This window comes from Anolis sagrei, chromosome 2, assembly GCF_037176765.1.
Source record: "Anolis sagrei isolate rAnoSag1 chromosome 2, rAnoSag1.mat, whole genome shotgun sequence".
NCBI lineage: Eukaryota > Metazoa > Chordata > Lepidosauria > Squamata > Dactyloidae > Anolis > Anolis sagrei.
In genome coordinates, this window is record NC_090022.1 from 6,010,832 (window position 1) to 6,027,178 (window position 16,347).

Sequence of the window (16,347 nt, forward strand, 5' to 3'; positions counted from 1 at the left end):
TTTGCAAGCTTGGTAGTTGATTAAATGTCCTTTGACCAGTATCTGGCCACTTGGAGTGCCTCTGGTGTTGCTGCAAGGAGGTCCTCCATTGTGCATGTGGCAGGGCTCAGGTTGCATTGCAGCAGGAGGTCTATAGTTTGCTCTTCTACGCACTCCCATGTCGTGGATTCCACTTTGTAGCCCCATTTCTGAAGGTTGGCTCTGCATCTCGTGGTGCCAGAATGCAGTCTGTGCAGCGCCTTCCAAGTTGCCCAGTTTTCTGTTGGTAATAAAAATAGTAGTAGTATTAGTATTACTTCTGCCTGCAGCAAAGCACCAAGTAAGGAGCACTGCTTACTCGGCACTTGGGTGCAGGCCCTTGCAAGCCCGGGTGCTTTGACCCTACATGCCCAGACCTGCCAGGGCCTGAAGCCGAGTGTTAAGTAAGGAGCGCTGCTTACTCAGCACTTGGGTGCAAGCCCTTGCAAGCCTGGGTGTTTGGCCCCACATGCCTGGGCCTGCCAGGGCTTGCAGCTGGGCGCCACGTAAGGAGTGCTGCTTACTCGGCACTTGTGTGCAAGCCCTTGCAAGCCCGGGTGCTTTGGCCCTACATGCCCAGGACTGCCAGTGCCTGCAGCCTATCACCAAGTAAGGAGCGCTGCTTACTCGGCACTTGGGTGCAGGCCCTTGCAAGCCCGGGTGCTTTGGCCCTACACGCCCAGGCCTGCCAGGGCCTGAAGTCGAGTGTTAAATAAGGAGCGCTGCTTACTCTGCACTTGGGTGCAGGCCCTTGCAAGCCTGGATGCTTTGGCCCTACACGCCCAGACCTGTCAGGGCCTGAAGCCGAGTGTTAAGTAAGGGGCACTGCTTACTCGACACTTGGGTGCAGGCCCTTGCAAGCCCGGGTGCTTTGGCCCTACACGCCCAGGCCTGCCAGGGCCTGAAGCCAAGTGTTAAGTAAGGAGCGCTGCTTACTCAGCACTTGGGTGCAGGCCCTTGCAAGCCTGGGTGTTTGGCCCCACATGCCTGGGCCTGCCAGGGCTTGCAGCTGAGCACCAAGTAAGGAGTGCTGCTTACTCGGCACTAGGGTGCAGGCCCTTGCAAGCCCGGGTGCTTTGGCTCTACATGCCCAGGGCTGCAGCCGAGTGCCAAGTAAGGAGCACTGCTTACTCAGCACTTGGGTGCAGGCCCTTGCAAGCCTAAGTGTTTGGTCCCATACGCCCAGGCCTGCCAGGGCTTGCAGCTGAGCGCCAAGCAAGGAGCATTGCTTCCTCAGCATTTGGGTGCAGGCCCTTGCTTTGCGTTGCAGAGCAAGGCCACCGACAGCAAACAAGATAAGTCTTCAGCCCGAGCCACAAATCCCTTTGACTCTCCAGATGAAGGTAAGTCAAACCCCGTCCAAAAGTCTGCGCTGGGAAGGGCAGTCAGGGTGGGAAACCCCCCCCCCCCAAAAAAAATGGGCCGAAAGAAAACAAACCTTATGGCACCCGAAAACCGAAAACCAGATTTCAGGAAGCTCAGTAGAAACAGATTTGGGGCTCCATTGAAAGCCAGGACATGAAACAGATCAAGGTTTACCTTGAATGCACACGATGAGTGTGTTGTCATTAATCTGAGACAGATGGTTTTCCAACTTGCATCCTGTTTTCACCCTCCTGAGCCACTAACAATCAAAGTTTCCACAAAAGGAGCCAATTGTTGATGAAAGAACAGAGGAAGGAGATGTCTCCAATTCCTCTTTCCAATGTTTCCCAACATCTGGTGTTTCAGCATATTTGGACTCCAAGTCCCAGAATCCCCGATGACACAGGACCAGAACCCAACATGCAATCTTTTCCTAACTCTGACCTTCCTGGTGATGAAGTCCAATCCTTGATCATTGGACACTACAGCTAAGGTTTCTGGAAGTTGATGTCTAAAATCCTGGAAGACTATAATCCACAGTGTAAAACTATGATTCTATGTTCTTGTGGGTTTTTTCGGGCTATATGGCCATGTTCTAGAGGCATTTTTCCTGACGTTTCGCCTGCATCTATGGCAAGCATCCTCACCTCTGAGGATGCTTGCCATAGATGCAGGCGAAACGTCAGGAGAAATGCCTCTAGAACATGGCCATATAGCCCAAAAAAACCCACAAGAACTGAGTGATTCCAGCCATGAAAGCCTTCGACTATGATTCTATGATTTGGACTCCGGCCCCCAGATTCCCAGATTATTGGCCGAGGCAACTGAAGCTTCTGGGAGCTGAAGTCCAAAAGTAAATATCCAGCAGTTCCCAGGGACCACCCAAATATTAACAAGGTGTAACAAAATTAGAAACATTTTCTGTTCCTGGTTTGAAAGTATTGTTTCCTGTTTAATTGTGCAACACTTACTTTGAAATTGTTCTACTCCAGAGACTTTGTTACTATACTGAACTGGTTGAGACTATGACTCATTAAAAAACTGTAACAAAAGGTGCTATTGCAAAATGATGTCCCTCCCACAGAAACAAAGTTTTTGCAATTTAATAAACTTTCCCTATGTTTTTACGATAGAACCAATTAGGAAATGACATTGATATCGCAGGAACGAAAATTGTGTTGCGTGATGGCCTGGGATCCTTTGCAAAGCAATGCCTACCCTTCTTTTGTAACACATTTGAATCCTTCCTTGCTTTTTGCATTAAGGAGTCAGTTCTTTTGCAGGGGTGTGTGTATGGGAGGGGGACCCCATAGAATCATAGAACGCTAGAGTTGGAAGAGACCTCATGGGCCATCCAGTCCAACCCCATTCTGCCAAGAAGCAGGAATATTGCATTCAAAGCACCCCTGACAGATGGCCATCCAGCCTCTGTTTAAAAGCTTCCAAAGAAGGAGCTTCCACCACACTCTGGGGCAGAGAGTTCCACTGATGAACGGCTCCCACAGTCAGGAAGTTCTTCCTCATGTTCAGATGGAATCTCCTCTCTTGTAGTTTGAAGCCATGGCTCCATTGCGTCCTAATCTCCAGGGAAGCAGAAAACAAGCTTGCTCCCTCCTCCCTGTGGCTTCCTCTCACATATTTATACATGGCTATCATATCCCCTCTCAGCCTTCTCTTCTTCAGGCTAAACACGCCCAGCTCCTTAAGCCGCTCCTCATAGGGCTTGTTCTCCAGACCCTTGATCATTTGAGTCGCCCTCCTCTGGACACATTCCAGCTTGTCAATATCTCTCTTGAATTGTGGTGCCCACAATTGGACACAATATTCCAGGTGTGGTCTAACCAAAGCAGAATAGAGCATGGATAGCATTACTTCCCTAGATCTAGACACTAGGCTCTTATTGATGCAGGCTAAAATCCCATTGGCTTTTTTTGCCACCACATCACATTGTTGGCTCAGGTTTAACTTGCTGTCCACGAGGACTCCAAGATCTTGTTCACACATCCTGCTCTCAAGCCAGACATTGTCCCCCATTCTGTATCTTTGAATTTTGTTTTTGCTGGGTGGTTGTAGGTTTTTCCGGGCTATATGGCCATGTTCTAGAGGCATTTTCTCCTGACGTTTTGCCTGCATCTGTGGTAAGCATCCTCAGAGGTAGTGAGGTCTGTTGGAAGTAGGAAAATGGGTTTATATATCTGTGGAATGACCAGGGTGGGACAAAGGACTTTTGTCTGCTGGAGCTAGGTGTGAATGTTTCAACTGACCACCTTGATTAGCATTTAATGGCTTGGAAGTGCCTGGGGGGAATCTTTTGTTGAGAGTGATTTGATGTGCCTGATTGTTTCCCCTCTGCTGTTTTGCTGTTGTAATTTTTGAGTTTTTTAATACTGGTAGCCAGATTTTGTTCATTTTCATTTTGTTTTTTTCTGCCTAAGTGGAGTATCTTGCATTTGTCCCTGTTGAACTTCATTTTGTTAGTTTTGACCCATCATCTCTCTAATCTGTCAAGATGGTTTTGAATCCTGCTCCTGTCCTCTGGAGTATTGGCTCTCCCTCCCAATTTAGTGTCGTATGAAAACTTGATGATCATGCCTTCTAACCCATCTCAAGGGTTAAAACCAGAGAGTCTTACAATGACTAGAGGGTCACCTGAGAAGCTCACTTCCGATGCCATCATATCCCTCCCCCCCAATCTATTTGTTAGCTCTCCTCCCACCTCCAGCCAAAGAGGACTGCCATTTCGCCCACCCACCCCTTAGCAAAGCATCTTGTAAAACAGGCCAGGTGAGTGCAAGGAGAGAATTGGGGGGGCTGTGGGGAGGGGAAAGAACCCCAGGAAAAAGGGATGGAGAGAGTGAGGCTGATGAGCAGGAGGGAACAAAAGGGAGGCAGACAGGCCTAGAGGCAGAAAAGACACAGACACCCTCCCTTCAAAATAGAAATGCAAGAGGGTTGTTGTAGGTTTTGTCGGGCTATATGCCCATGGTCTAGAGCAGTGGTTCTCAACCTTCCTAATGCCACGACCCCTTAATACAGTTCCTCATGTTGTGGTGACCCCCAACCAGAACCCGAACATTATGAACTGCCATGTAAATAGTGATCTGCAGGATGTATTTTCATTCACTGGAGCAAATTTGGCACAAATACCCGGTATGCCCACATTTGTATACTGGTGGGGTTGGTGGGGGGGATTGATTTTGTCATTTGGGAGTTGTAGTTGCTGGGATTTATAGTTAACATGTAAACAAAGAGCATTCTGAACCCCACCAACAATGGAATTGAACCAAAGTTGGCACAGAGAACTCCCATGATCAACAGAAAATACTGGAAGGGTTTGGTGGGCATTGACCTTGAGTTTGGGGGTTGTAGTTTGCCTACATCCAGAGAGCACTGCGGGCTCAAACAATGATGGATCTGGACCAAACTTGGCACGAATACTCAATATGCCCAAATGTGAACACTGATGGGGTTTGGGGAAAATAGACTTTGACATTTGGGAGTTGTACTTGCTGGGATTTATATCCGTGGGTGATACCAGATGAGAGACTCCCCCCTGGGCACACAGAGGACTGGGCGACTTGGAAGACACTGAACAAACCGCGCTCTGGCACTGTGAGATGCAGAGCCAACCTTCAGAACCTTCACCTTCACCTACAAGCAAGGAGGGTTCTGAATCCCACCAATGATAGAATTGGGCCAAACCTCCCACACAGAACCCCCATGACCAACAGAAAATACTGTGTTTTCTGATGGTTTTTGGCGACCCCTCTGACACCCCTTCGTGACCCCCCCCCCCCCCAGGATCCCGACCCCCAGGTTGAGAAACACTGGTCTAGAGGCATTATCTCCTGACGTTTCACCTGCATCTATGGCAAGCATCCTCAAAGGTAGTGAGGTCTGTTGGAACTAAGAAAAAGGGTTCATGTATCTGTGGAATGACCAGGGTGGGACAAAGGACTCTTGTCTGCTGGAGCTAGGTGTGAATGTTTCAACTGACCACCTTGATTAGCATATAATGGCCTGACGGAGCCTGGGGGAATGTTTTGTTGAGAGGTGATTTGATGTGCCTGATTGTCTCCTCTCTGTTGTTTTGCTGTTCTAATTTTAGAGTTTTTTAATACTGGTAGCCAGATTTTGTTCATTTTCATGGGTTCCTCCTTTCTGTTGAAATTGTCCACGTGCTTGTGTATTTCAATGGCTTCTCTGTGTAGTCTGACATGGTGGTTGTTGGTGTGGTCCAGCATTTCTGTGTTCTCAAATAATATGCTGTGTCCAGGCTGGTTCCTCAGGTGCTCTGCTATGGCTGATTTCTCTGGTTGGAGTAGTCTGCAGGGCCTTTTGTGTTCCTTGATTTGTGTTTGGGCAATGCTGCGTTTGGACGTCCCTATGTAGACTTGTCCACAGCTGCATGGTATACGGGAGACTCCTGCATAAGATGCTGGACCACTCTCACAACCACCATGTCAGACTACACAGAGAAGCCATTGAAATACGTGGTGTGCATGTGTGGGCAAGGGAGAGTGTGTGAGGCTGGAAGGAGGCTCTCCCCAGTAAAACCCATGGGGGGTTTGTGTGGGAAGTTTGGCCCAATTCTGTCATTGGTGGGGTTCAGAATGCTCTTTGATTGTAGGTGAACTATAAATCCCAGTGACTACGACTCCCCTATTTTCCCCAAACTCCACCAGTGTTCACATTGAGTATTCTGCCAAGTTTGGTGCAGATCAATCATTGTTTGAGTCCACAGTGCTCTCTGGATGGAGTTGAACTACAACTCCAAAACTCAAGGTGAATGCCCACCAAACCCTTCCAGTATTTTCTGTTGGTCATGGGAGTTCTGTGTGGGAAGTTTGGCCCAATTCTATAGTTGGTGGAGTTCAGAATGCTCTGTGTGCCTAGTTCGATTCAATTCCATTGTTGGTGGAGTTCAGAATGCTCTTTGATTGTAGGTGAACTATAAATCCCAGCAACTACAACTCCCAAATGACAAAATCAATCCCCATCCCCCACCCCACCAATATTCAAATTTGGGCGTATCAGGTATTTGTGCCAAATTTGGTCCAGTGAATGAGAATACATCCTGCACATCAGATATTTACATTACAATTCATAACAGTAGCAAAATTACAGTTATAAAATAGCAACCAAAATAATTTATGGTTGGGGGTCACCACATCATGAGGAAGAGTATTAAGGGGTCATTGCATTAGGAAGGTTGAGAACCACTGCTTTATACAATCTTACAATTACAGACAGCCATGAGGCTAATGTGGCTCTCGGTGAAAATAGGCTTGACATCCATGACCTAGAGGTTCCTAGAGAGATATTACCTTGAGATATATATATATATATATAGATATATATATAGATATATATATATATATTCATTCATTCATTCATTCATGATTTTTCACATATGTGAGAGTATTGTACCCCTTGTCCCATCAAATGTCTTGCCAGTTTGGGACAGTTGAATGGAAGTGTCATTCCTCATCTACCTGGGCTTGCTTGCCATCTCTTGCGGTCCTTAGAGTCACTCTTTGTTAACCTGTCTTTCCTTGCAGAAGGAGGCCATGGTCACAGACTAGAATGCCTGAGCATTTCTTCTCAAGTGCTCAACTATTGTAATACTTGCACCCAGAAGGTCTCCACCCCAAACGGATCCCATCTTTGTCTCAAGAAAGAAAGTGGGCAGAAAGCAAAGGAATTCTCTCAAGTTGTTTGGGGAGTAGGGCTGCAGAAGAGCCAAGATGGCAGAGCAAGACTCATCTGATCCTGAGGCAGAGAAAGATCCCAATCAGAGCTGGAGAAGAAGAAGTGAGGATCCCTGTAAAAAAGAAGGATGGATTCTCCTGGGTGACGACAACCTGAGTTTGGATATACAGCGCCAGCGCTTCAGGGAAGTTTGTTACCAGGATGCTGAAGGGCCTCGAGAAGTTTGCAGGCAACTCTGTGATCTTTGCTGCGAGTGGCTGAAGCCGGAGAAGCACACCAAAGCCCAGATACTGGACCTGGTGATCCTGGAGCAGTTCCTGGCTGTCCTTCCTCCAGAGATGGAGCACTGGGTCCGGGAATGTGGGGCAAAGACCAGTTCCCAGGCAGTGGCTTTGGCTGAAGGATTCCTCCTGGATCAGGCAGGGCACCAGAAGGAAACTTCACAGGTGAGATGTTTCCTAAAAATTCCTGTTTCTGTGAAGGTTGTCCACCTTTTGCTACCTCTCCCACTAATTGCGAGGGCCTCTACATGTCTCACTGTAGTATAATGCAAGACACTCCACGTAGGCAGAAAAAAACAAAATGCAAAGATACAGAATGGGGGATGCCTGGCTCAAGAGCAGTACGTGTGAAAAAGATCTTGGAGTCCTCGTGGACAACGAGTTAAACATGAGCCAACAATGTGATGTGGTGGCAAAAAAAGCCAATGGGATTTTGGCCTGCATCAAGAGGAGCCTAGTGTCTAGATCTAGGGAAGTCATGCTACCCCTCTATTCTGCTTTGGTTAGACCACACCTGGAATATTGTGTCCAGTTCTGGGCACCACAACTCAAGAGAGATATTGACAAGCTGGAATGTGTCCAGAGGAGGGCAACTAAAATGGATAACAAGCCCTATGAGGAGCAGCTTAAGGAACTGGGCATGTTTAGTCTGAAGAAAAGAAGGCTGAGAGGAGATATGATAGCCATGTATAAATATGTGAGAGGAAGCCACAGGGAGGAGGGAGCAAGCTTGTTTTCTTCTTCCATGGAGATTAGGACAAGGAACAATGGTTTCAAACTACAAGAAAGGAGATTCCATCTGAACATGAGGAAGAACTTCCTGACTGAGAGCTGTTCAGCAGTGGAACTCTCTGCCCCGGAGTGTGGTGGAGGCTCCTTCTTTGGAAGCTTTTAAACAGAGGCTGGGTGGCCATCTGTCAGGGGTGATTTGAATGCAATATTCCTGCTTCTTGGCAGAATGGGGTTGGACTGGATGGCCCATGAGGTCTCCTCCAACTCTTTGATTCTTTGATTCTATGATTCTGTGTAGTGAATTTGGCTTGCCTTGGAAAGTTAGGAAGTGACCTACCTTAAAGGGCTGTTGTGTGAACAGCCATTTTGTGGTGCCCAGAGGGGAGGGTCTTTGCATGCAAGCGACCTGATTGGTCATATGCAAATGAGCAGGTGTCAAGATTTGAAAGATGGGAGAGTTAAGGATGACAGCTGAAGGAGCCTAACTGAACATTCAAGGGAGTTGATTAGTGAGCTAAGGTCAGGGAAGACGTTAGCTGGAGAGCTACTGGAAAATTAGTCAGAGAAATAGGTTGAGGAAGACTAATTGTACATTCTGGTGTGGTTGATCAGTGAGAAAGAGTGAAAGAGGACGTTAGCTGAGAAGCAGCTAGAAAATTAGATAGAGGAACAAGTTAAAGATAGTTGGAAACCTGTTTCTATGTATTATTATAACAGTCCTTTTGGGAAGAAAGAAAAGATTGAATGAAACTCATACTGAAACATCATTTTGTAATCAGCAAGCATTTGAACCACTGTAACCATTACGCTTTTGCCACAAGAATGCTACAAATAAACCGAGTTACTGTTTCATTTCAAACAAAGCCTCTCTCTTCATATATCACCTCCAACCTGAGAAGTTATAAAAGGATGAAATAGAAGTAAACAATCTTTTATTCCTTGGTGTCATATTTGCTCAGGCTGACAGCCTGCCCACTTCTTGACCGTCATTCATTTCTGGTTAGATAAATAAATAAGTGGTCTCTTCCGCCACGCCACAAATTAGAGTGCCTCACCCTCACCCTCATGGTTTCTGGGTCAGACTTTTTTTGGACACCACCCCCCTGAACCAAGGATGCCACAACAGACAGTGTGTGTCTGAACTCATTCACATTTTTTCACCATTCTCAAACTATTCTAACAATTTATTCAGCAGTGGTCTCTTCGAGCTCTATAGTTCTATGATCTTGTGATCCTTCTTTTTCTTCCAGGAGCCATCAAGAGTGGTCATGGATTTCTCAGCTGTGGAGGAGTTCCCCAAAGATGCTAAAAAGAAGCAGCTATCAAGGAGGACTGAGCAGAAGAGTAATGGAAATTCTCCCTCAGTGGGTAAGGATGAGATAGAATGATATTTGCACATCTTCTCCTTCCACAACAATATCTGATATCCACGGAATGCTCTCTTGTTCTCCTTGAGTGACCATTCTTTCCAGCTTCTCAGAACATTTGGAAAAGGCTGTTTCCACAAAAGATGTGTTTCTCAAGTAAATCCAAAGCAACACCTTGAATTACAGTATGACTCCCTTATGAACAGACTCACTACCCATGGGTTTCATTTACTGGTGCTCTAATAAATATTCCCCTTCCCCGTGGAAGTGTTTGAGGTCTTCTCTAGGTCTTCTAGTGCAATTCCATATGTTTCTGGCCCAAGTATAATCAAATTAGAGAGAGATTTCCATATCCACACATTCAGCATTGATTTATTGACCTCTGAGTGTCCACTCAAAGGCACAAAAGTAAATAATGAAGCATGTTACCTCAGTCAACTCCAAAGCCCGGAGCGGTTTATCTTTTTATTGCAATTTATATTATTTACAGGAACAGAATATAACCTGTCCGTTTGCTAGCTGTACATTGCTGGAAGATCTAACGCAGTGGTTCTCAACCTGGGGTCCTCAGATGTTTTTGGCCTTCAACTCCCAGAAATCCTAACAGCTGGCTAACTGGCTGGGATTTCTGAGAGTTGTAGGCCAAAAACATCTGGGGACCCCAGGTTGAAAACCACTGCTTAAAGCATGGCTATCTGATTCTCTGGAATGTAAACACATTACCGGAACACTCAAAGGTTAATCTCTAGCAATCAAGCATAGCTCTAAGCATTTAATTCTTACACTGCATTGCTACACCTCATGCAATTTAAACTAACAACCAATAATTCATTACATTTAAACCAATATTCTAACAGATTTAACCATCTATGGTTTGAAAGTGTGTGTGTGTATATATTCAAATCCAGAGCTTTGATATTTTTTTCTCTCTTTATACTATGCAATATATGTAAGGCCTTCTCATCTATGGATTTTGGTATCCATGAGAGTCTTGGTACCAAACCACAGCAGATACCATTGTAGAACATGCACTGCTATCCACAGTTTGTTTGTTTTTTTGTCGTGTCAGGAGCGACCACTCCTGTTGTGAGAGAATTGGCCGTCTGCAAGGACGTTGCCCAGGGGACGCCCGGATGATTTTGATGTTTTATCATCCTTGTGGGAGGCTTCTCTCATGTCCCCGCATGAGGAGCTGGAGCTGATAGAGGGAGCTCATCCGCCTCTCCCCGGATTTGAACCTGCGACCTGTCGATCTTCAGTCCTGTCGGCACAGGGGTTTAACCCACTGCGCCACAGTTATAGGTATCAGTGAAATGTCATGGAACATACAGGATTCTTACTGTTTGACCTAAAAAGAATGGAGATAATATTGATTTCACTCAAGGATGTGATAACTGATGAATTATAACCCTCCAACTATGGTTGCCAGATCAGGATCATTCCTAGGGCCTGAATTTCTCATTCAAAATCTGGAATGTAGGGATGGTCTCTTGGTGATGTCCTACTGATGAAATTATCCTTTGAGCAACAACCACAATTAATCACAGCTGCCGTTCAGTTTCTCAAATTCTGTCTTTTTTTCTGCCTCTCTTTCTCTTTCTTTTTCTTGCTTTCTTCTCCATGTTTGACAATCAAGACAGAAATCCTAGCTGAAGGGACTGTTCCCCAATCCAAACAAAATGAGAAGATTCTTTATTCTCAATTGCAATGCAACCTCCTTACCCATCACAGATATTTTCCAAGACCTCCTCATCAATAACAGAGAACCTTGTATTTTGACCATACTTGGCCAGAAGCCTAATGTTTCACTGGGAACTAGGGAGGCCACAAATACTTCCCTGGTTCTCAGCCTGTGAGTCCCCAGATGTTTTTGGCCTTCAACTCCCAGAAATCCTAACAGCTGGTAAATTGGCTGGGCTATCTGGGAATTGTTGGCCAAAGACTTGTGGGCCCACATGTTGAGAAGAACCACTTCTGCTGTCTGTAGGGACCAGGGAATGATGGAGATTCAGGGTAGGTGGCCTGTGATTTGGCACCCCTACTTCCCACCTTCTTTGTCTCTCTCGTAGGAAACAGAAGGACAGTCCAAGACAGTGCTGCGATCCCATCTAGGCCGCTTTCACTTTGTAGAGATATTGATGCACTTCCTGTGAAACAAGAGCAGGTACGGCAGAGATTGTTGGGTATCTTGTACAAAAACAACTTGGGTGCTTCTTTCCCTTTTATTATTCTTTGCGATGGAAGGCAACTCAATGTTCTCCTGTTCCTGTCTGTAAATGTGGCCATCTAGGAAGGCTTTCAACTTCATGGAAGGGGGTTGGACTTCATGGCCCGTGTGGTGTCTTCCAATTCTGTGATTCTAAGTTCTGGAGAACTTCTACTTCCATCTTGTCTTTGGGTGAAATTCTAACATAGAACATTTCCTCCATATTTCAGAACCTAGAGACCTTTGAGGAGATGGCTGTGAATTCCACAACATTTCACCAAGGTGGAGTGCGTACTGTTAGAGCAAGGGCATGGGGACCCAGAGAAAGAAATCACAGTGGAGAACCGTGGAGCTGTGGAAACCTGTCCTCTCCAGGTATGGCTTGTTTTCTGATATATAATAAAAGATGTCTCCAAGTGTAGTGGAAGCTCCTTTGGAGGCTTTTAAGCCAAGGCTGGATGTGATTTGTCAGAGGTGCATTGATTGTGCTTTTCCTGCACGACAGGGGGTTGAACTGGATGGGCCATGTAGTCTTTTCCAACTCTATGATTCTATGATTCTCTGTCCATTCTGGATCAGACCAAAGGTCATTCTAAGGTTGTACCTCACCTTTCAAAGTATTCCAGAGTAAACTGTTGTTGTAGGTCTTTCGGGCTATATGGCCATGTTCTAGAGCAGTGGTTCTCAACCTGTGGGTCCCCAGATGTTTTGGCCTTCAAGTTCCAGAAAACCTAACAGTTGGTAAACTGGCTGAGATTTCTGGGAGTTGTAGGCCAAAACACCTGGGGACCAACAGGTTGAGAACCACTGCTCTAGAGGCATTCTCTCCTAGACACAGCATATTATTTGAGAACACAGACATGCTGGACCACTCTCACAACCACCATGTCAGACTACACAGAGAAGCCATTGAAATCCACAAGCATGTGGACAATTTCAACAGAAAGGAGGAAACCATGAAAATGAACAAAATCTGGCTACCAGTATTAAAAAACTCTAAAATTACAACAGCACAACAACAGACAGGAAACATTCAAGGTCATCTAATCACCTCTCAACAAAAGATTCCCCCAAGCACTAAAAAGCCACACCAAAAACTGCCAGGCCATCAAATGCTAATCAAGGTGGCCAATTGAAACATTCAGACCTAGCTCCAACAGACAAGAGTTCTTTGTCCCACCCTGGACATTCCACAGATATATAAACCCAATTTTCCTAGTTCCAACAGACCTCACAACCTCTGAGGATGCTTGCTATAGATGCAGGCGAAATGTCAGGCCTCTGGAACATGGCCATATAGCCCGAAAAAATCTACAACAACCTAGTGATTCCAGCCATGAAAGCCTTCAACAATACATTATTATTATTATTATTATTAGTATCATCATCATCATCATCATCATTTTCTTTTGGCATTGAATATTTGCCATATTTGTTGAAAACTAACCTATGTCCCTTCGGGGAGATAGAGCGATCTATAAATAAATTATTATTATTATTATTATTATTATTATTATTATTATTATTATTATTTACCTGCCAAAGCAATTGACTAAGTCTGTTCTTTGATTTGAGGATCTGTTTCTCTCTGACCAATTTTGTAAAAACTTATTTCAGGTGTTGAGACAGAAAATCATAAAGAGGTTGAGCAGATAAAAATTAAAACGGAAGAAGAGGAGGATATTCCTGTGAACAGCCTTGACTTCCACGAAACTCCAATACCAGAAGAATATTGTGAAGGAAACAACAAGAATATGCACAATGGTGAAAAATTGTTTATATGTTCTGATTGTGGAAAGACCTTCACTCAGCATGTATACCTTACTAAACATCAAAGAATTCACCTTGGGGAGAAAACGTGTGCATTTGTGGAGTGCGGAAACGAGTTTACTCATAGCTCAGACCTCTCCTTGCATCCAGGATTTGATGCAGCCAGAAAGCCCTTTGGATGCTCAGACTGTGGAATGAATTTCAGTGATGACAGAAGTCTTAAAAGACACCAGAGGGTCCACACAGGGGAGAAGCCCTATAAATGCCCGGAATGTGGGAAAGGTTTCAGCCGCAGCCCAGAACTCAAAGCGCATCAGAGAGTCCATACAGGAGAGAGGCCCTATAAATGTCCTGTGTGCGGAAAGACGTTCAGTCAGAGCTCAAATCTTAGCAAACATCAAAGAATTCACACAGGAGAGAAGCCCTACACGTGTCCTGAATGCGGAAAGAGTTTCAACCACAGCACACACCTCAAAAGACATCAACGAGTTCACACGGGGGAAAAGCCGTATAGCTGCTCGGATTGCGGCAAGAGCTTCACTCAAAACATAATCCTCAAACTACATCAAAAAATCCACCTGGAGGACAATCCCAATAAATGCCCTGAGTGTGGGAAGAGCTTCAGCAGTAATGGAAACCTTAAAACACACCTGAAAATTCACAGAGGGGAGAAACCCTTCAAATGCTTGGAGTGCGGGAAGTGTTTCAGTCAAAGCATCATCCTGAAATCCCATCAAAGGATTCACACAGGCGAGAAGCCCTATAAATGCTCAGAATGCGACAAGAGTTTCGGCGAGAGCAGAAGCCTGAAAATGCATCGAAGAAGTCACATGCAGGAGAAACCGTATAAATGCACCGTGTGCGGAAAGAGTTTCAGTGTGCGGAAAAGCCTCAACGTGCATCAACGAACTCATACCGAGGAGAAGCCTTATGAATGTGCCGAGTGTGGAAAGGGCTTTAGTGATAGCAGAATCCTTAAAGTCCATGAAAGGATTCATACAGGGGAGAAGCCCTACGAATGCTCAGAATGTGGAAAGAGCTTCAATCAGAGCCCCCATCTGAAAAGACACCAGCGGACCCACACCGAGGAGAAGCCATATAAATGCTCCGAGTGTGGGAAAAGCTTCAACCAGAGCACACACCTCAACGCACACCAACAAATTCACACCCGTGAGACAGTATACGAGAGTTCTGAGTGAGGAAGAAGTTTCCACCTTAATTCACATCAAAGAATTCACAAGGAGGATGGAGCTTGTAACAGTTCTCAATGACTGGAATATAGATTGTTTAATGTACAGTAGAGTCTCGCTTATCCATCCTTCACTCATCCAATGTTCTGTATTATCCAACGCAGTCTGCCTCCCACCCGGATCCACAGCTGTTTCAATACATTGTGATGTTTTGGTGCTAAATTAATAAATACAGTAATTACTCTTTATTTACTAATTTAGCACCAAATACATTGTGATGTTTTGGTGCTAAATTCGTAAATACAGCAATTACTGGGTTGTTGCAGGTTTTTTCGGGCTATATGGGCATGGTCTAGAGGCATTCTCTCCTGACATTTCGCCTGCATCTATAGCAAGCATCCTCAGAGGTAGTGAGGATACTCACTACCTCTGAGGATGCTTGCCATAGATGCAGGCAAAATGTCAGGAGAGAATGCCTCTAGACCATGGCCATATAGCCCAAAAAAACCTACAACAACCCAGTGATTCCGACCATGAAAGCCTTCGACAATACAGCAATGACTCTTTATTTATGGAACCCCCGGTGGCGCAGTGGGTTAAACCACTGAGCTGCTAAGCTTGTTGACCAAAAGGTTGCAGGTTCGAATCCAGGGAGCGGCGTGAGCTTCTGCTGTCAGCCCCAGATTCTGCCAACCTAGCAGTTTGAAAACATGCAAATGTGAGTAGATCAATAGGTCTACTCCGGCGGGAAGGTAACGGTGCTCCATGCAGTCATGCTGGCCACATGACCTTCGAGGTGTCTACGGACAACGCCAGCTCTTCGGGCTTAGAAATGGAGATGAGCACCACATCCCAGAGTCGGTTACGACTGGACTTAATATCAGGGGGAAACCTTTACCTTTTACCTACTCTTTATTTATTTATTTATTTATTTATTTGCTATACTTGTATACCGCCTTTCTCAGCCAATCGGTGACTCAAGGTGGTTTACAACAAGTCAGTACACATAATAGCAAAATACAAATTAAGCATTTAAACCAGGGGTCCACAAACTTTTTAAACAGAGGGCCAGGCCACAGTCCCTCAAACTGTTGGAGGGCCGGATTATAATTTGGAAAAAAATGAATGAATTCCTATGCACACTGCACATATCTTATTTGTAGTGCAAAAAAACACTTTAGAACAGTACAACAATTAAAATGAAGAACAATTTTAACAAATATAAACTTATTAGTATTTCATTGGGAAGTGTGAGCCTGCTTTTGGCTGATGAGATGGGATTGTTGTTGTTGTTGTTGTGTGCTTTCAAGTTGTTTCAGACTTAGGTTGACCCTGAGCAAGGGCCGGGTAAATGACCTTAGAGAGCCGTATTCAACCCCCGGGCCGTAGTTTGAGGACCCCTGATTTAAACAGTATAAAACCACAATAGAAACAATAAAACCAACATTAATTATCATCAGTGTCTCCTAGTTAAAACGTTGTCCAAATTCCAGTGTCAAGTGATTCCATTTCCTATGTCAGTTACTCTGTATTTGTAAATGCTTGCTCATATAATCATGTCTTAACTTGTCTCCGAAACGTTAGGAGTGAGGGAGCTGATCTAATCTCCTTAGGGAGGGTGTTCCATAGCTGAGGGGCTACCACGGAGAAGGACCTGTCTCTCGTCCCCGCCAAACATACTTGTGATGAAGGCAGGGCCTCCCCAA

The 16,347-nt window shown here is 45.2% G+C and overlaps 1 protein-coding gene across 1 annotated transcript; it reads left to right on the forward strand.

The window, feature by feature from the left end:
• The first annotated feature begins 4,058 nt into the window (after positions 1-4,058).
• On the forward strand, positions 4,059-15,016 carry LOC132766193 (zinc finger protein ZFP2-like). Its single transcript, XM_060760563.2, has 6 exons — positions 4,059-4,167; positions 6,945-7,541; positions 9,359-9,476; positions 11,545-11,639; positions 11,912-12,056; positions 13,299-15,016. The coding sequence occupies exons 2-6, from the start codon at positions 7,131-7,133 to the stop codon at positions 14,648-14,650; spliced, it is 2,121 nt and encodes a 706-aa protein (XP_060616546.2). The 5' UTR covers positions 4,059-4,167; positions 6,945-7,130; the 3' UTR covers positions 14,651-15,016.
• The last annotated feature ends 1,331 nt before the right edge of the window (positions 15,017-16,347 follow it).

Bases quoted from the DNA above. Each gene is read 5' to 3' on its own strand.
- LOC132766193 (XM_060760563.2), top strand. From the start codon at position 7,131: ATGGCAGAGCAAGACTCATCTGATCCTGAGGCAGAGAAAGATCCCAAT. The intron at 7,542-9,358 runs GTGAGATGTTTC...TTTTTCTTCCAG, and splicing joins ACCAGAAGGAAACTTCACAG to GAGCCATCAAGAGTGGTCAT. The intron at 9,477-11,544 runs GTAAGGATGAGA...TCTCTCTCGTAG, and splicing joins TGGAAATTCTCCCTCAGTGG to GAAACAGAAGGACAGTCCAA.